The following is a 19,697-nucleotide window of genomic DNA, read 5'->3' as shown; positions in this document are numbered from 1 at the left end:
TATTACACCAGCAACAGAGCCCAGTCCCCGGCTCCTTTGCTGTGACACAGGCCCAGTGCCACCCCTGTGCCGAGGATGCTCAAATAAGAGGGGGCGGCACGGGGCTGTTACCTGTGGTCACCCATACAGGCATCTCCTCCTGGCTGCAACGTCCTGCAGCTCAACTGCATCGCAAATTCCCCTTGCTCTGGCTACTCCGGTCTGCCCTTTTCCCCTTGGAATAACGTGTTGGGTACACCAAGCCATTAGAAATGGTGGTGCTTAAGCAAAAACAAACCAAACCAAAACAAACCCAAACCAACAAATCCTTGTGCCTCCTGTGATTGGGGTGGATTTGGAAGGAAAGTTTGCCTGGGACGGTAGAAAAGACAAACACCTTTGCGCAGGGATGTGGGGAGCAGACAGCGATGCAGACGATGGATGGGGAAGGGGTGGATGGATGGGTAGATCGCTGAGTACATGGGTAGATTCATATATTTTTGAAACACAGTGTTTGTGGGTATTGAACGTATGATCACATTTTCAAACATACATTAAGGCGGAGGGAGGCCACTTTTCTTGCCTAAATCGCTCGTTATCATTTGAATCGGTAGAAGTTATTTGTAGCCACCAGTACAGACCAGAAAGGTAAAGAATTAGCAGGCCGTCACTTGATCTAACCCCAGCACGATCCCTCACCTCTCCCCACATCCCCTCTCCCCCCGGCGTTTCTAACCCCGTGTAGGACAAACCGCCTGCAGCCGGGCGTGTTTGCGCGGATAAATTCACCATTAAAGACCATGCCATTGAAGCCCTTCAGGATCCCGTAAAATATCTTTATTACCAACTGAAAACCAGGCGTTCCAGCCTGCGCAGAGACCAGGGAGAGGCTGCTCAGCACAAAACCAGTCTGCTGGGTGGGAAAGGCTCCCTGCACCCCTCTTCCCCTCCTCGAATTTCCAGCTTTTGCGTTTGTGTTTACAGGTTTTCAGAGCAGAGGTTTTTCAGGATTGCACTGGCCACCCTCTAACTGCTCAGGGAAAAGCCAGAAGTTCAAATGATGATAGCAAAGATATTAGGAGACACATGGAGTAGGACAGGAAAAACAGCCCAAGGAAGGAAAAGCAATCTCCAAAGTGTGCTAAAGGGGGACATTCTGCTTTGTGTAAAAGAGACGGACATGTGTCCACCAAATGTTGTCTTACCGTAAAAAGGAGGGGGGGGGGAGCAGCTTGTGACTGCTCCAAATTCTAGAAAAACCCCATCCCCCCCCCAGTACCTCCGCTTTGAACTTTTTTTTTTTATATAATTTTTTTAAGGAGCGGGGGTGGTGGGGCGGTAGATGTGAGTTGGTTCAGGTGTGGACGAAGTGTCGCCCCACCTCTGGCTGCAGATGTGGCGACTTGGTTTTAAAAAAAAAGCAACAGCCAAGGGTTTTCCCCCCCGCGCCTTTCTATTTTGCTCTGTCTGCCCTCTTTTACTCTATCTGCGCGACCGCGGAGCCGCAGCCTCCGGCCGGGGCCACCTGCCCGCCCCAGCGCGGAGCGGGGGGACACGGGGGGCCGCAGCCCCTCGCCCCCGAGCCATGGCAGGCTCTGCTCTCCTGCCCTTCCCCGCTAAACTTGTTTATTTTCCCAGAGAAAAAGGCTGCTGCCTGCCTTTTCCAGAACGATGTAGCCCTTAGAGGGAGAGAAGGAAATCTGGGAGATATCGGTGGGTTCGATGAGGTTTGGAGGGTCCGTATGCAAACTGCAGCGCCTCTGATTATTTTTCTGTAGCACTTCAAGACAGGCTGGAGACATAACAGCGGTCATTCAGTGTCTCCATATGGTAGAAACGAACTACGGAAATATGAGGACACTCGTTCGTATTATTGGAAAAAAACCCGAAACCCAACAGAGAAAAAAAAAGGCAAAAAAAAAAAAAAATCCCTGGGGCAAAACCCCCGGTCTCTACACAGGCCGAAAGGGAAAAAAAAAAGAAAAAAAAAAAAGTGCACACATTTCCTTGGCAAGCAGGTAAAAACAATTAAAATCAAAAGGTGTTAACAACCTGAAGAGCACAGACAGAATACAGCTAATTGAAATGCAAAGGCATGGGGCAGATTTGTGGCTATTTGCGAGCAGTATAAACCACCCCGAATCGCCTCCAACAAACGAGCAAGAGCCTTTTTACATGGCGAAGGACAAAACCAAACTTTTTCTGAAGTACACATGTCCCCCGGCAAAGACAGGATGGAGTTTGCCTTGCAATGATAATGAATCTTTAGAGATTTTTCTATTTCTCCCGCTTCCACAAAGTTTACTTGCGGGCCTCGAAGCTGTTGATGGAAATGTAATGCAATTCCAGCTCTCGGGAGGATAGGAATTAGGACCTTCTAAAAGTGAGAAATAAAGCTCTGAAAGAGAGACAGACCCTCTTTCCTCCCCGCTCAGCCTTCAGCCATATCAACCCTTTAAAATAGTTTAAGCAGATAATATTTCAGAAGAACTTACTTTCAGGACTCCAGTCTATTGGCTCTCTGGACTGAAAACTGGACCCGCAAAACATGTTCCCTGCAATTGCAACGTTTATCTCATCTGGAAAAGTGCTCACCCATTGCTGCCCCTTACAAGCCAAACCAAGCAGTTAAAGTGTCACTTAACATTCTAGAGAATGTGAAATATATTGTACATTGTCAACTCCCCAAAACCATAAAACTAACTTTATGGACCTCACGTGACTTTTGAGAGCCAGTGAGGGGTATCTGTCTGAGGTCTGGGCGATTTTTACGATCTAACTTCTAGATAAAACCCTATCCATTTGACATCTAAATGTCATACCCACTTTTGGTATAGTTTGCTATTGGTAAAAAAAAAAAAAAAAAAGAAAGAAAAAAAAGAAAAAAATACCAAGGGAAGGCGAGCAAATGGTTTGGGATCTGACAGTCCACTTCACATCCCTCTCAAAATCACTTAAGAAGTACCTAAACAGTGGGAGATTAAGTTTGGTAAGTTTTAAGCTCCAACTTTACTTGCTACGAACAGAAAAAGCCTAAGCTGTATTGTAGAGATGTCAGTGGCGTTTTGCCAAATCGAGCGACTTTAAACCGGAGTATGTCGTGCCTTGTTAGATTCCCTAGGTAGCGAAATGGCAACATTTGCCATCTTTGATGATGTTAAATTATCTGCAGCCGAAGCGACTCGTTGTAGTGTCAGTAGTTACAGGGCTGTGAGCTGTTATTTACATGTTGAGCCAGAGAGTAGGAGGTAAAAGCAGAAAGCACAATAAACCGAGGACGAGAGGGCGCGGAGAGAGTACAGTTTAGCCAGAAATGTGTTATATATATACATGTTTTGTATATATATATAAAAAATAAATATATCTATACAAACACACAGATCTGTAATTCTATAGAACACAGTTTTACGTGGACATCTACGCGGATATAAATACCTCGCTTTTACGCTTTTGAAATGTGCGTTGTGTATGTCTGTATCTGACAATTCCTGAAATGCACGTAAATCTGCCGGGGAAGCGTTTATACCGTGTTATTGCAACTTGAAGTACTTGAAACCAGTTTGTCTGATCAAGTGGGGTGTGTGGGTGGTGGTGGGGGGTGTCTGTGTTGGTTTTTTGGGGGGGAGACGGCGGTTTGGGGCAGTGCGGAGGGTCGCGGTTTATTCCCGTGCGGTGCCCAGAAGGGGGTTTGATGCGAATATTTGGTGGGTTTTGAGCTCCCAAGGAGCTGCCCGGGAGGGGCTGCAGCTCCGCCGAGAGCCCCCAGCACAGGCTCAGCCCCAGCCAGGCACCGCTCCGGCTCCAGCCTGTGCTGCAAAACCCCCGAGCTTGTGGAGAAAATGCAACTGGGAGCCTTTGTGAATAGGAGAAACGTTTATTTGACTTCAAGTAAAGCTACAAACAAATACAAAAAGCTTATTGGCAAAGTACTAACAGGCAGCTAGACATGACAGATGCCATTTTTACACATAACATTGCATTCACTCTGCCCACTACAAACCGTCTATTAGTCACATCAGAAATATTTCTAGTATTTACAAACATTAGAGCACTCCATTGTTGGTCCGATTTTATACATTTTTTTTCTTTAATTGTGAAGTTTACCCACGTCTAAGAGTACGTCTTGGAATTAGCCTGGGACTAGAAATCCTGGCCTGAAGTTTGAACTAAAACACAGACTGGACAATTTTAAGACAGAAAGATACAAGAGCTTTTTTCTTTTCTTTTTTTTTTTTTTTTTACTTTTTTCCCTTTTTTTTTACATTTTTGTTTGGTTTTTTTAGATTCTTTTTTTTTTTTTTTTCTGCGACTGCAGTGCAGGAACCCCCGATTTTAGCTTAGGCAGAGAAGAACTCACCCAAAAGCAGTAAACTCAGAAAAGGGGAAAAAAAACCCAACAAATAAACAAACAATCGTATCTGTTCTCAATTTATAAATAAGTTATAACATTTAAAGGGCTCACATAAAACATGCTAGCTTTCCAGAAAGCATCAAGAGAGCACGGACACATACATTTATAAGAACAACAAGAGCATGAGGAGCATCTGGAAATAAAATTTAATTAAAAAAAGGTTGTTTTTTTAAAAAAAAAAAACAAAAGCAGAACACGACATGAACTCAGTCCTGGGATAACGGTACCATACGCGTTGTTTTAGAATATCAACAACATGCCGAAAAGAAGGTGCCTCACTGTACAGTACTCCGAAACTAAGATCTGCGGCGCTTTATTTATTTATTTACGTATTTCTTTCTCGTCTCCTCTTCTTTCCTCGATATTCCTCCTCTAGAATTTATGGCTGAAAGGCGCTGCCCGCCGAGGCTAAGCTCATGCTTTTCAGTTTATTATCCTTCTTCCATTTCATCCTCCTGTTCTGGAACCAGATTTTGATCTGGCGCTCGGAGAGGCAGAGAGCGTGAGCGATCTCTATTCTCCTCCTGCGGGTGAGATATCTATTGAAGTGGAATTCCTTTTCCAACTCCAGGGTCTGGTAGCGAGTGTACGCTGTCCTCGCCCTCTTACCGTCTGGTCCAGTCATGTCTGAATAACACGGACAACAGCGGGGTTTGGGTTTTTTGCTTTCTGCTAGGATTTTTTCCTTATCCTTAAGGCTATTTTTTTTTAATATACCGAGGTGAAATATTCGCCTTCTTCGGGCATCTAGTAAAGCTGCTTATTCCCCAAATAACTGTCCCCCCCCCCCTTTCTCGCACACCCCCAAACACGTGTAAAACCCCCCACCCTTGGCCCCTCCAGAACCGACATTCGCAACTCAATATTCATAATTTAACTGGAGAAGCGAGATGTTGAAATCTCCCCTTTTTTTCGCCTCTGCCTGGGTGTTTCTGGGTCTGTTTGCAGGGGCATCTGCTTTACTGCTGCTTTCTTTTCTCCAGGAGAAAACCGGGGCGGAGGCGGGGGGGGGGGTCGCTATTCCCCGTGTATCTCCTCGCAATTTTGGTTTTGTCAAGAGCAGATTGTCAAGAATACACCCAGCAAAATAAGAGTAGGAAAAGACTGAGAGACCCATCTGTGCATATAATGCCATTTTAATGGTCAATTCTTTCCTTTCCTCTCCTCCCCCCCCCCCAAGGAACACCCCCTTCCCTCGATTTTTAAATTACCTTCTCCCACCATCCGCTTAGAGCTAAGAGCTCGAAATAAGCCCACATTTCGCGGCAAGAATAGCGAAACTAAAATAAAATCGCCCCCCCTCCAGGCGCCAGAGGCAGCTTTAAAGCAGCGACCAGAGCAAGAAATACAAAAGCAATAAATAGCTGCGTTTCTGATCAAAGCGCCTCCACCGAATAAAAGGAAGGAGGGGGGGGGAGAAAAAAAAGGAGGAGTGGGGGGGTGGGGAGGGAAAATAGGGGGAAAAAACACAAGAGAAAAAGAGAGGGGTGTGCGAAAATAAACAACAACAACGACAACGACGGAAAAAGAAGTAGCTGTACCATGGCTAATGTGAAGTTTCCTCATCCAAGGGAATATCTGAGGTGCCTGCCCTTCTGTTGCTGCGGTGGAGGTTGCGATGGGCTCTGCCTGCGCTCGGGGGATGCTGCTGCTTATTGGAGTGCCCTCGTCGGCTCCCGAGGACGCGCTGGTCTCGTCTAGTTCTGTGAAATTTGTGTTGGTGGTGCTGGCAGAAGTAGCTTGGTCGGAGGGGGACGGGGCGGGTTTGCCTCCATGGCTCTCGCTGTTGGAGCAGGGAAGGGAGTCGGGAGAAGATAAGGAGCAGCTGGACGCCTGTCTAAACCTGCTCTCCTGAGCTGGAGAAGGGAAACCGCGGGAGCTCTCCCCCACAGCCCCAAAGTGACTAGAGGAGGCTGAGCGGTTGATGCTAAGGTCCATCCCATTGTAGTTGTAGCCATAAGAGCTGGAATGCATGGTGCTTGAATCTCTGTAAGAACCGTTCATGGAACTGCTGGTCCCATAATTTAGTAACTGATAGTCGGGGCCATTTGGGTAGCGCCCTGAGAACGAGTTTACAAAGTAAGAGCTCATTTGGGTTATTTTGGAGGGCTTGATTTGTGGCTCGTGGTCGTTATAACCCTGTGCTTGACGATTTATGATGTATTAATGAATTATAGCAATGCACTGTACTTCGTTTTTGCTATGTATGCGGCCAAATATGGGGGGAGGGTGGGGGTGCGTTTGGGAATCACGTGCTTTTGTTGACCAGTCGTAAATTCTCACTGATGACCTCAAGAGGTAATTCATGCTCTATGGTTACAAATAATGACGATCGCGGAGTCGTTTAGGCCCAAAGTCGGTGCGCGGCGCCCCAAATCCCCGGGCGCGCCGGCGCGCGCTCGCCCCCCACCTTGGCGGAGCGCGCCACCTGCCGGCCGCGCGGGGACACGCACCGCGCCCGGGGGGGGGACACGGATCCACACACGGGGACCCCCGCACCCCCAAACCCTCCCCCGCCGGACGCCGCTCCGCATCCCCCCCTGCTCCTTTATTTCCCTTTTCCTTCCTAAAAATCAAGGCGGAGATGAAAAGCGGGGCGGGGGGGGGGATCCTGCTCGCGTGTCCGCGCTCCCCGCGTGGGTCTTCTGCCCCGGCTCCTTTTCCTTATTAAACTCTTAATTTCTTCCTTTGTACGACCGCCGGGGAAGTTTGCGAGGCAGCGAGGGATGAGGTGTCGGGTCGCTGCGAGGCCGGGCAGTCTTCTCTCTTAATATTTGGAAGGGGGGGAGGCAAAGCGAAGCTGGAAATTGTTGAGGGGGAGGGAGGGGGGAGCGTGGCTGCTTGGGTTTATTTTCGCGTGGTTATTGTCAGAAAAGTCGAGGTTTCTTGCACGCTGAGCGTGGAGCCAGCGATGCGGTCGCACCTTAATTCTGGAGGAAAAAAAGAAAAAAAAAAAAGGCTGGGGGAAACGAGGGGGAAATAAAGGAAAAGGAGGGAAAGTTCAGCCGGTGGAACTGGTTGACAACGTTTAGGATATTCTTGCTCCTGAGCGTTTCACGTCCTCTTTGAACACAGCATTGTGCTACGTGGTTTTTCCTTTCCATTTGCTAACCTGCAAGGAATTTTGGGGAGCAAAAGCACTCTGAAATTGGTAAAAACGTTGTGAAAGAGCTGTGCTTTGTTAAGCATTACTTTCTTTTTTTCTTCTTCTTCTTTTCTTTCTCTCTCTCTTTCTTTTCCTTTTTTTTTTTTTTTTTCCAAGGCAGTTTAGGAATTTCATATGCTTGTCTGCAACTCATTGGAAATTATGCGCCATATTGAAAGTGACATATAATTATAATAATTACGGGCAATGAAAAGCGTGGCAATAATAGTAAATGTCCTACAGCTGTGAAGCTTCTGCATGAATTGATTTTAAAAGTGACTGACATTAAACCAGCTTGTGGCATGGGGGAATGCATTCATACATAGGTATTTCTGGAGGGTAGTGGGGAAAGGGGATGGGAGGCAGGAGATACTGTTACATCGCGTTTTCCCCCTGTGCAGCTGCAGAAAACGGTATCCGAAACAGGCTGGGCTGGTCGCTTGCTTCCAGTCCTAAATCCCCGTCAGAAAAAGCACTTCCTTTCGTTTGATTCCCCCAAACCCAGGAAAAGTTTGCCATTTGCATGCACGAGATTCCTCTGTGGTACGGAGCAGAAACGTTCCCCATCCCATCCCGAGCAAAGTCAGCCTCTCCAAAGGAGCCATTGGAAACGCTTTCAAGTGAAAATAAAAATCTACGCTTTTAAAAGAGGTCATCAGGCTTAGTTTAGATTTTTGCCACCTTTTTTCCCCCCGCCTTAAGTGGAGGCTGTATTCCTGGAGCTGAGAAGCCACTCGTTTCGCAGGGCAAATTCCCTTGAAATCTGGACATTTTTGCCATACACTTCACTTTGATTTGGGTATATGAAGTAAGGGACCAGATGTTTGAAAGATGCTAGGCAAATGTTAGGTATCTTTGGTAGATAAATGAGAGCATATTTTTGCCCGTTTCCTTGATTTATTATGTATATGGAGAGCGTTTCGTCATAACTCTTTGTACTGTAACAATAAAAAAGAGCGATACTAAAGCAGAATGTCAGCGAGGAAATACTATTGGTGAAAGGTCTTCCATTTAAGATTAGACAAAAAGAGGGAAAACCAGATTTATCTCTCCACTGTAACTTCCGTGTGCTTGGAGTTGCTTGTCCTTGCAGATTAGAAGACAGTGTCATACAGAGAGAAGCAAGGCTTTCTTTACAACTCTCTGCTCCTTAAGAATGGCAAGTTCCCTGGAAAAGGGAAAGATAATAACACTAATGACAGGGCGGTGTGCGTGAGATCGAAGACTTTGTTTTTATTAGAGAATTCCATGTCCATACCTAAGACAAACTCCAAACACAACACGTACAAAAATTAATAAAATATAACTTTTTTTTTTGTCGTTGTTGTTGCTTTTGCATCCCTTTAGGTAGTACTCGTTCTTTCAGTAGATATTCCTTTTTAAAAAAAAAAAAACCAACAAAACTAATTACAAAGACCCCAGGGCTTGATTAATTTACCAAAGGAGAAAAAAAAAAGAAAAATGAAAAAAAAAACCTATGTCAACCGTGCATGAAACATTTTTACAAAATTAAGACAATAAACACCCCAAATGACATATATTGCAGCACTTCCATTAAATACAAGAGTTAGCAGATTACTAACAGTGACACCAAGGGTAGAAACACGGGTAGGAGTCCTTTTTTTTTTTTTGTCTTTTCTCTTTCCCTTTCTTTTTCTCCTTCTTTCTCTATCTCTTCAATTTTTTATTATTATTATTTCATTTCGGGGGGTGGAGTGGGAGGGCAGGGAGGTCTAGGAAGGGGAAAGAAAAATTAAAAAACGCAACTAGAAGCCTGATTTTTTTTTTCTTTTTTTTTTTTTTTTTCTGGACACGACATCACTGGGAACACGAGTCCATGGCATTGGTGGCCCAAACTTTCTAGCTGTTGCCACTGCTGCAGAGGGCTTGTCCCACCAATGTGCAGGTTCTCCCTGTCCTCGCAGCCAGCCCACACCCTCCTCATCCTCTCGGCTCTCACACACACTCACTCACTCCCTAGTTTTCTTTTTTGTTTTTTTTTTGTTTGTTTTGTTTTGTGTTTTAAATAATACTTTCACTCCGCCGTTTTTCTCCTCCTCCTCCTCCGCGCTCAGTTGCGAGGAGTTGAGCAATTTATTCTCTTTTTTCCACTTCATCCTGCGGTTCTGGAACCAAATTTTGATCTGCCGCTCCGTCAGGCAGAGGAATGGGCGATCTCGATCCGCCGGCGCCGGGTCAGGTAGCGGTTGAAGTGAAATTCCTTCTCCAGCTCCAGCGTCTGGTAGCGGGTGTAGGTCTGGCGGCCTCGGCGGCCGCTGGGCCCGAAGGAAGAACCTGTGACACCCGCAAAAGAAATAGGCAAAAAGATAGGAAAAAATAGGAAAAAAAATAGGAACAAGATAGGAACAAAACGGGGGGGGGGGGGGGGAGGGGGGGGGGAGGGGGAAAAGGAAAAGAAGAGGAGGAAAGGAAAAAGAAGGGAAAGCCCTGAGGTTTAGTGGATCCACGGAGATGCTGGATAATGCGCGGGGATGCTGCGCCCCGCACCGCGGCTGTGTGCGGAGGGGTGTGTGCCCGCTCCCCTGCCCTCCAAAAGCTTTGGCCAACCCCCAAAATAAGCCCCGTGGCGGTGAGACCTTCCGTGCGCGCAGGGAGGCTCCGCACCCGCGGAGGCTCCGCAGCCGCGCTGCAGGCAGCCGGGCAGAAGGGTTAATGCTGAAGTTGCCAGGCTGCAGGCAGGGCTGGGGAGAGAGGGCAAGATCTATCTTATTCCGAGATGAAAAATCGCAAGGTGTTCTCAGCTCCCCCCCCCCCCCCCCCCCCCCCCGCCCTCGCTATTTTCCACCCTACCGGCAACTGTAATAGATCTGAGCATTTAAGCAATAATGAAGTGAATCGATCTGCCCAAACTCTACATTAAAGAGGACACAACACTTTATGTCCCTGCGCTAATGGACATCAATTTGGAACTTAAAAGGCAACAAATGCATCTAAACATGGGAAGGAGGGTGGTGAGCCTCTATTATTTTTCTCCCCCCCTCCTTTTTTGGGGGGTTTGTTTCTTGTTTTTTGCCTTTTTTTTTCCTGATCGAGGAAACAGCACTTAAAGAAGTCATATATCACCGGGTGGGGGTGGGGTGGGGGGGAATTCTCCCCTGGCAGACTTTTCATTATGTGCGAGTTTCATTAAAAATGTAGCCCTCTCCTTTCAAATATTTAAAGACTTTTATATTATTTAACTCCAGATCGGGCAGCCAGCGAGAGAGGGAGCTGCGTGTGTTTGTGGGGGGGTAGGTCCGTGCGTGTGTAAAGTCATCCAGATCTGATTTAGAAAAGATATCTCCCTGTGCGTGTGGGGGAAAGACAGAGACAAATCGTTGTAGCTGAGTGACACGCAAACTGGAATGTGTAAAAAAAAAAAGGGGGGGGGGGATGGAGAAATACTGTCTGGGGGTTTAAATACGGAGCAAACGTTTTAGCTGGGGGGGTGCTGGGGGAAAATACTTTAGCGGCGTGAAGTTGTGGTGCGTGTCAGGAGCAAGTTGGAGCCTCTCGTGTCGCCAAACTTCCCCGCTGGAAGTTTGGGCTCTAAAGTGAACCTTATTCCTGCTTCCCTCGCTCGCTCGCTCTCTCTCTCTCTGGCGGTAACAAATAAGAAAGGGGGGGAGGAGATTGATGTATTTATTTCTGTAAAAGAGTAAACTCACTATTGCAAGAGTTCATCCGCTGCATCCAGGGGTAAACCGGGGCGGAACACTTTTGCTCCTCGCTCTCTCCGAACACAGTTTTGCTCTGCGCGCAGTCCGACTTGCGCGGCTCGGGGGCGAAGGGCACCTCGTCCAGGCTGGGGGGGCCGCACGCAGGGTCCTTCTCCCTGAAAAACCCGCCGGCCCCATAGTCACAGGCGGAGCTGCGGCTGTAGGCTCCGTTGCTTTGCTGGTAGTAAGGAGAAGAGGTATAGCCCTTCTCCTGGACGCCCGTGGCTCCATAGGTGGTGGGGTAGTGCCTCAAAGGATCCGCATAGCCCGAGGGATATAGCGGGATCTGTCCCAGGAAGGGCTCCTGCCCCGCCGCCAGACTCACCGGGAAGGTCGAGTTGACAAAATAAGAACTCATTGGAAGGAGCCCGCCGTCCTTTCCCCGGCTTTATGATTTGTTGTGTTTTATAGTCCAAGTGGTTTAGCTATTAGTAGTATATCGGAGATTGGGTTTTAGCTGAAGGGAGATGGCGTGGTGCCAGCGAGGGACACAAGGAAATACAACCATCTGATCATGGGCTGACCAATAGCAGGCGCCTGAGGTTGCAAAATAGCACCCATGAGGAGCTGAGATTGCACCAGGGACCCCAAGAACAAACCATCCACCCCCTCTTCCCTCCCTTTTAAACAACAGAAATGCACCCCCTTAACCAAATATATAATATCTGCCGAAAGAAACATTCCCGGCGCGCTCGGAGCTTCATAAATAAATAAACGCGTCCCCCCCTCTCCCCCCCCCCCCCCCGGAGCTCGGCGCGGGGGTGTGCGAGAGCCCGTCTGCGCGGATGGCGGTGTGCGCGCCTATATGTATTTACACACAGAGAACGTATACAAATACCCCCTGTACGTGGGGGGAAAAAGAAAGTTAATTCTTCTCATTCGGAAAACTTTAACCCTTGGTGTTTCCAAGTCGTCCTGAAATGTCTGGGTACTTGGCTACAGTTAGAGGAGGGGAAAAAAAAAAAAAAGAGGGGAAAAAAGTTTTTTCTTTCTGTGTGTGTGAACTTTGCGAGGAGGAGATCCCGCCGGGTTGATTAACTTAGGTTTGCTATAGGAGAAGAAATCGGTTTTGACAACTTATTTCAGTTCATGTTTATCTAATTACCATAGATTAGCATTCTCTATTCGGGCAAGCTGCGCCCGCACGAGCCAAACCTTCGCTTTTCATATATTGCACCTTTTTCCTTTCCTTTTTTTTTTTTTTTTTCCCTGCAAAAGCTCCGTATTCGGGAGATAAATGGAAAATCGAAGTATTTCCTTTAACCCTTGCTAAATCCCGATCTCCTCCGGAGTCCGGTACCGCATTGTGCCCTCTTGCGTTTTTTTGTTAATACCAAATCTATGTCCGACCTTTTATGGCTAAAAGGAAGGATTGGGTTACGGTCATAAGCTGAGTTTATTGATTGTTACCGATAGAGATTATATTTTTTTTAACGAGAGGAAAGGTGGCGGTGCGGTGGGGCTGCTGCCTTGGAGGTGCGCAGAGATCCCGCGGTTTTGCATCCCCCCACTTTAAGCCCGTCCACACTGCAAAAATGCCTGTTTTTGCAAAGTTAAAACGCTGGAAGGGATAAGCCGGAAAGTCTCAAGCAATTCCCGGCTACCCTAGAAGCTGCACTTTGCTCTGGGTTTTGCCTCTCTCGGTTTTGCCCGGGTTTCCTCGCCTGAGATGTGCTCTGCTCTACCTGGTGCATCCCCCCCCCTCAGATCCCTGTTTGCTCAAGGTAGAGTTGGATCTCTGATCGCCGCCTTCCTTTTTTTTTTTTTTTTCCAATGGGAAAATCAGAGCGGTCTCACAGGGAAAAAAAAAAAACACAACCCAAACCTAAATTAAAGCCAGTACTGTCCTCCGATCATTCCCGTTTTGTCAAGGATTTGTTTCCTGTCCGAATTTGTAGCCATCTGTCTGTCGGGTCTTATATGCAATGAAATGTCACGCCTTATAATACACACTCCCCTGTACTTGAATCTGTGAATGTGTGTGCTACAAATCTAGAATTACATATATTACATGGTGACTGCAGAGCTGCCAATGCGGCGCTCTCTGACGGAGCTTTAACTATCTACGAAACTAGTATCTTATTACAAGCTAATTTATTTTAAACATCATGTTTACAGCAGCAAAGCCAAGATTATTTCATGCCACGGCTGCAATGAACATTTCGACTGAAACGTAATCCTTATAATTCAAGGAAATAACATGCAAAGGAAGTAGTTTTCCATCCTCCACCCCCTCTCTGACTGATATCTCTTATATTTGTTCTTGCAGAGTTTCCCTTTGTGTATGGAATGGACCCAAACTTACGTAGATCTGCTTTATTGGTATGCAAGGAAAAAAAAAAAAGGAGATTGAAAGGGAACGATGACTAGAGAAGAAGGAAAAAAAAAAAAGGCTCGGATGGGAGCCTGAAGTTAACTGCTTTGCAGGAGCCGAACAGCTCGTACGTTTGATAGAGAGTTACGCAATATTTGTAGCTCTGCAAAATCAGCGATTATCTGGCATGATCAGCTCCGCATGCAAATTTTGGGCTAAGAAATGGGATGTCCTGATAATGCAACGCGTGAGTACATCTGTTGAAAATGTTTGCTCTTTTGCTCTCATATTTTCTCTCACTTCTCGTGATTGCTCTGCAAATAAAACCCTCGAAATTGTTTGGAAAAAATCCACACACCCCCTCCCCAGTTTTACCGTATTAAAATACTGCTCATCCTAGTACCTTTGTGGCTAAAACAGGCTTTTTGCGTAGTTTGACAGTCGACATTTAAAAGAAAATAAAAATGCACTAATTGAAGCTGACCGCTTGCTAATTGCTTATTGCTGACATCTTAGTCGCGCTATAGATAAAAAAATAATATGTCTTGCCTCTTAGAAGCAGGATAGATGGCTATTTGGGGGAGAAAAAGAAAAGAAAGAACTTGGTTCCCAACGTGAAAAAAAAACCAATGCCTGCCATAGTTTTCATCTTCCGGAGGGTCAGGCCCGCGGTCTAATTGATTTGCCACCTATAATACATGTAAATACGAGCAGAGGTCTTAAACCGCACTAAATCTGAGAACTGAATGTTTAGCACAGAGGTGTTTCTATTCCCAGTTCAATAGCTTTACAAAAAGGAAAAGGGGGGGGGGGAAAGGAATTTAAATGTTGGGTTATCAGCGTAGCTGTTTAACAAGACGCTCTCCTGCTTTCCCCGCTAAAGTCCGAAGGTAAATCTGAGACGGATTTTGCGAATATATTTCCTTTGGACGCCTCTAGCGCCAGCCCGGCCGGGAGGGAGACGCACACAGAGCAATAACGGTTGCAGAAACGAGCTTATACAGTAGCCCTTAAGTCAGACCCGTCTTTGACGGCACCTATGGGCACGTCTTTATTCAGTCTTTGGCCCCATCTCCCCAAAAACAGGCGCAGGGTTTGGTAAGAAGGAGCAATAAAGCGGGGAAGTTGCATTTCACTGCGCAGGGAAGCCGGCTTTCCCCTCCTGACAGACATCACTCAACTGGCAGGGTATAAATACAGATAAAGAGAAGTATTTACAGTCTGTACAACCTCAGCTCTCTGCCCAGCAAGGTCCCGCTTTTTGTCGCTTTGCTTTTCTGGCCAGCAAACGCCAACCCCACCAAGCAGAGCTCGGCAGATAGATGAGGGGATTAAAACAACACCCAAATATTTCGAAAAGCAAACAGAACAGAGCATTGCTTGTGTGAAAGCTAAACCCGCTAAGAACTTGGTAGAAAGTTCAGGGCAGTTGGTTCCAATAAAAAATGAAACTCTTTTTTTCATGTGGAGCTGGAATTCCCGATCCTTCTGAAGTGAGAACACAGCGGGGGTTTCCCTACCGAGGGACTTATTGCAGCCATAAAGTCAAGCCAACACCACGAAACCACTTGAAAAAACCCCTTGTTCCTGGAGTCAGACATAGAAAGCCATTGGCAGCAGAGAAACCTCCTCTGTAAATGCTCATGCACACCCGAAATCACCTCGGAAAAAAACACCCGACAAAGCCATGTAGAGCTCCAGGGTTGGAGTATTTAAAACAATGATCCCTGAAGGTGTAAAAAAATACCCGCTCTCCCCGCGCATAACCGCCTGAAACTTAATTTCCAGCAATTTAAGTTTAATTTACCTGACTTCCCGTGCAGTGCATAATAACCTTGTTAATGGGATCTTTGAAAAGAAGCAATAATAATCTACCATTGTTCTATTAAAGAGTGCAGCTAATTATTAACAAAAAAAAAGTGGGGGGGAGGGGGGGGGCAGGGAAGGGCAGAGGGGGAGAGGGACATTGGGGGAGTCAAAAAGCATCCAGACCGAAGTATTTCCGCGAAAGCAAGCCCGGGGAAAGGGGGTGCTACTGGTCAAATAATATTGGGAAAGCAGGGAGAAGGAGAGGAAAAGGCGAGACGGATCATGTAAGGCGGAAGGCGAATGCTGGGGGCTGTTGGGAATTACAGCATGGAACAAGTTAATCATGGCTGTTGCTGGTCAAAAGAGAGAAACTTTTCTTTTTCCTCCTTTTTTTTTTTTTCCTTTCTTTTTTTTTTAACATAGTCCCTGGGCATCTCACTTTCTTCCAGAAAATGTCCCTCGTCTAGACGTAAACAGTTGCCAGGAAACTGTGTGGTAGAAGGAGAAAACGAGAGGGAGAAAGCAAGAGGGAGGGAGGGAGAGAGAGAAACCTTTTAAAATAACAGACCCGCATTGTCCCTTCAAAGCCTACAGTAACTTAAAAGTGATTCGTCGTCTGCCTTTACTCCCTGCTCCTTCCCCAGCAACCACCTCAATTCTGTGTACACGACTTGACATATCTTTTCCAGACCCCACCGAAATGACCACTCGAAGCAATAAATAAATAAAAGCTCCTCTGCCTTTTATGATTAGCTGAAATCCCCTTCGCCTCGTACGTCATTATTGCATCGCATTTTACAACATCTCCGCTCGCGTTCACGCTCAGCCGCCGAGCAGCCACCTTTCATCTCCCATGTGCGTATAGAAAAAGAGATGGGAGGTTTCATATGTGCATGCGTGTGGAGATCGGTACACACATGGCCGCGCACACGCGTGTCAGGAGAGGGTGGGGGTACATAGAGCCACATGCACGTATAAGGTGTCCATAGCTCACATGTCAGCGCACACACATGTGCCAGCGCATCCTGTACGTATAGAGAGAGAGTCACTTTAAGGCTAGAAAGAGAGCTAAAAGCGCATCCACCGTTTGTAATTCACAGCAGGGCACCAGGCCTGAAGGGTGAAGCGGGGCCGAGCTCTGCCGGGGGACGGGGGGGTGTCCCTGGGCCGGGGAGAGGGGAGGGCAGCCGGGGCATGCCCCCCCCCGCCGGGACACCGGCTGCGGGGAGCCCCCCGGGAGCCGCCGGCCGCCGCCGCCGACGGTAGATGGCAGCAGACGGCGGGGAATGGGCGAGCCCGGCGGCGGCGGCACCGGGGGGACGGCGCGGCGGGGGGCTGCCCCCCGCTTTATGCCGTTTTATTTTAGTTTTCTTAAATAAACAAGCAGGGGAGGGTGGCAGGAGGGGAGCCAAGCCGGGAGCAGCGCGGACACCCCCCTCCCCAGACACGCACACCGGGGTACACAGAGGTTTCTCGGTCATCCCACGCCGGACCGGGCTGAAATGGTTAAAAAGACCCGCCCGCACCGAGGTGAGGGGTTTCCACAAGTGGTTGCCCACGCAGGATGTGGAAGAATCGGCATAAAAGCGTTTTGGAGCAAGGTTTCTAAATTAAATTAATTTTCAATATTTTTTTTCCTTACGAAGAGCAAAAAAAATAATAAAAAAAACGAGCGCGAAGAGACTTAGGGAAAAGGGAGAACAGGCGTTTGAACCGGCATTAATTTCTTCCCCGTGATTTATGAAAAATATAACAGGTTCGTGAAGAAATAGCTTTTAAAAATGACTTTCTGTTTATTATTTCCACGGCTTGCGATCATTTACTCTTGTCCACACAATATTCAGGCACAGTCCGTTTAGGTGAGATAAATCGTCACGTCATAAAATGGTTTATGCTTAAGTAATGAATCTCTTCTTACTCAATCTCGCTTCACATACACAGGCTCTTACATTATCTTATTTAAAAATCACCTCGTAACAGTAGCAATTAGTACTATATTTCAAACCCCCCGCCTTGAAATCTTGGAATAAAAAAAAAAAACAAACCACATTTAAAATGACGGGCATCTCCGGACAAATATTTTCCTAAACCCGAAGGCAAGCGTTAGGGTATCAGACAGGGAGAGCAGAGGGAGATTTGCACATAACCTGGTGTGGAAAAGCACGGCACACCGTGGGGCTGAAACCCAAGCCGACATTCCGGTCGGGAAAGCCGTAAAGCCCCGTTAACACTGCAGAACGCAATTAAATACAAGGAGGTTTATTGCATCGCAACGTCAGCTTCATTTGGGAGTTTCACGAGGGGAAAAAAAAAAAATACAATGAGAGCGCTGCGCTCTGGGTTGGCTTCATTCTTATTATCTTTTTTTTTCTCCTTTCTTTTTTTTGTTTTCTTTTCTTTTCTTTTTTTTTTTCTTAACTAATTTCCAGAACCTTATTTCCGAGGATTGCCGCGAACTGCCCTCTCCGAAGAAACCACCCACATAATAATGACCCTGGAGAGCAACGCAAAACCCAACTGGCTTCCACACAAACTTCGCCAAATTACTGGGCTCGCCTGAAGACAGGCAAACTGGCAGGAGATTCTGCGAGGGGAAAAAAAATAAAACACGACAACTACCCACAAAGGGTTTGGTATTTTTTTAAAGGCAGTATCTAAAAGCCTCCGTCACTGAGCTACTGCAAAATCCTTCATTCCAAGTCTACTATCTCCAGGTGACATTACAGGCTTTCTTTTTCCTTCTTTTTCCGTTATTTTTTCTTTCCCTTTCTTATTTCTTCATCTCTTTCTTTCTCCCTCTCTTTCTTTCTCCCTTTCTTATATTTTTTCTATTTTCTTTCTCTGTTTCTTTCTTCTTTCTCTCAATTTCTTTCTTTACCTTTTTTCCATTCTTCTTTCTCTCTCCCTTTCTCTCCTTTTCTCTCCTTTACGCCCCACTTTTTCGGGGAAATTGTCACTTAAACAGATTTCCACCACCCCTGATTTCTTCCAGTGCCTCCCTTCTTCATCACCCCACCCTTTTCTTTCTATCCTCCCCCCCGGGTAGAGGGGAGAGGGAGATGGGGATTGGAATAGAAAAGGCAGCTTGACAAATGCATTTTTCTCAAAGAAAAAATTAAATGAAGAGAAACAGATATTATTCCCTTACCTTTTGACGTCCATTTCTGTGGTATAAGTAAATTATATAGGGAGAGAGAGACAGCGTTTGCTTATCTGTTAGCTGACAAATATTGTCCCAACCTGATAGCCGTCGATTGCCTCTCTGACTTGTGAGAGCTTCTTGCATTTCTGTCATTTGCATAGAAAATGGAGTAACTTCCCTCTTTGAAAAATGATAGCCTCCACTCGGTCCAGAATCTCCTCTGCCCCTCCATTACTACTGAGATTCCAAATCAGCAGGCAAATTAACAGAGGAATTAAAAAAAATAATAAAAAAACCCCATATAACTCTTTTGCTATGTGTGTGCGCGGAGGTGGGTGTCTGTGTGTGCGTGTGGATGTGTGTATAGGCGTCCCCCCCCCGCCCCTCTCCCCTGTTTTAGCCCTATCGAGCTTATACACAAAAGTAAAAAAATGTAAAGAGGCGAGAGCCCTATAGAGGACACTGATCCGACCCAAGGTGCAGCGGACAGAAGAATGGTGCAATATAACCACATGGGAAATAATAAAAAGTTCATGTTCACGGTTAGCAGTCCACATGACCGGCTCTGGCCAATCCCAGAACCCAGCCACTCATAAAGTTCTATCACAAAGTTGTAAATTTTCATAAAACAACAAGGAATTTATTGCATTTCTTCATGACCGGTTTAACAGCAGTCTTTTTCTTAGCCGCCATCTTTTTTTAAAACAAAAATAAAAGAATATGAAAAGGGGTTCAGAGATATTTTTTTTTCCCCCTTCCTTGGTTGCAAGTGGGGGGTGTTGGAGAGAAATAATCGAACGCTGCCTCAGACGTTAGGCTATGAACAATAATAGCCCCCCCAGAATAAAGAGCTTGGGGTTGGGGTTGGTTTTTAACTGGGGAAAGGCACAGTAAAACAGTGGGGTTCGGGTGGGATTTTGGATGTCTCTTTCTTTTTTTAACGCAATTGAGATCCTTTCCGCTGAAAGGAGCAATTAGCAGATTTCGGGGGGGAAATAAAAGAGGCAAATAAAGGCAATAAAAGGCTGGCCGGGGTGCCCACGCCCCGGGCAGAGCCGAGCCGGCGGGGTTGGTGCCCGCCGGGGTCCCCACGGCCAAACACCCCCACGGAGTCGCCGGGACCCCCCCCGGGTCCCCCCGGCTGTAGCGCGGGGTGGGGTGGGGGGGATGCTCCAGCA

General features: G+C 46.8%; 3 protein-coding genes across 4 annotated transcripts in view; all 3 read right to left on the bottom strand.

Annotated features, from left to right (window-relative positions):
- HOXB4 (homeobox B4) overlaps positions 1–18,678 on the bottom strand; it is a 31,508-nt gene extending 12,830 nt beyond the window's left edge. Inside the window, exon 1 of one of the 2 annotated variants that reach the window (XM_063354791.1) lies at positions 18,526–18,678. In XM_063354791.1, the coding sequence (XP_063210861.1) occupies positions 18,526–18,678 (153 nt within the window). Of the gene's footprint in view, positions 1–2,474; positions 2,623–18,525 lie in introns of those variants that run through there. The other variant, XM_063354793.1, reaches the window with a different exon arrangement.
- Positions 4,316–6,551, bottom strand: HOXB5 (homeobox B5). Its single transcript, XM_063354794.1, has 2 exons — positions 5,932–6,551; positions 4,316–5,017 (listed from the first exon to the last, which is right to left on the bottom strand). Exons 1-2 carry the CDS (start codon positions 6,479–6,481, stop codon positions 4,770–4,772), a joined length of 798 nt encoding a protein of 265 aa, XP_063210864.1. The 5' UTR covers positions 6,482–6,551; the 3' UTR covers positions 4,316–4,769.
- Positions 8,745–18,664, bottom strand: HOXB6 (homeobox B6). The gene is given in 4 exon segments (XM_063354795.1): positions 8,745–9,702; positions 9,705–9,830; positions 11,204–11,791; positions 18,526–18,664. Coding segments are annotated over 3 exon segments (732 nt in total). The 5' UTR covers positions 11,613–11,791; positions 18,526–18,664; the 3' UTR covers positions 8,745–9,505.
- Positions 18,679–19,697: the final 1,019 nt, after the last annotated feature.

This window comes from Chroicocephalus ridibundus, chromosome 17, assembly GCF_963924245.1.
Source record: "Chroicocephalus ridibundus chromosome 17, bChrRid1.1, whole genome shotgun sequence".
NCBI lineage: Eukaryota > Metazoa > Chordata > Aves > Charadriiformes > Laridae > Chroicocephalus > Chroicocephalus ridibundus.
The sequence above is the reverse complement of the archived record's forward strand: the minus strand, read 5'-3'. Positions and strand labels throughout refer to the sequence as shown.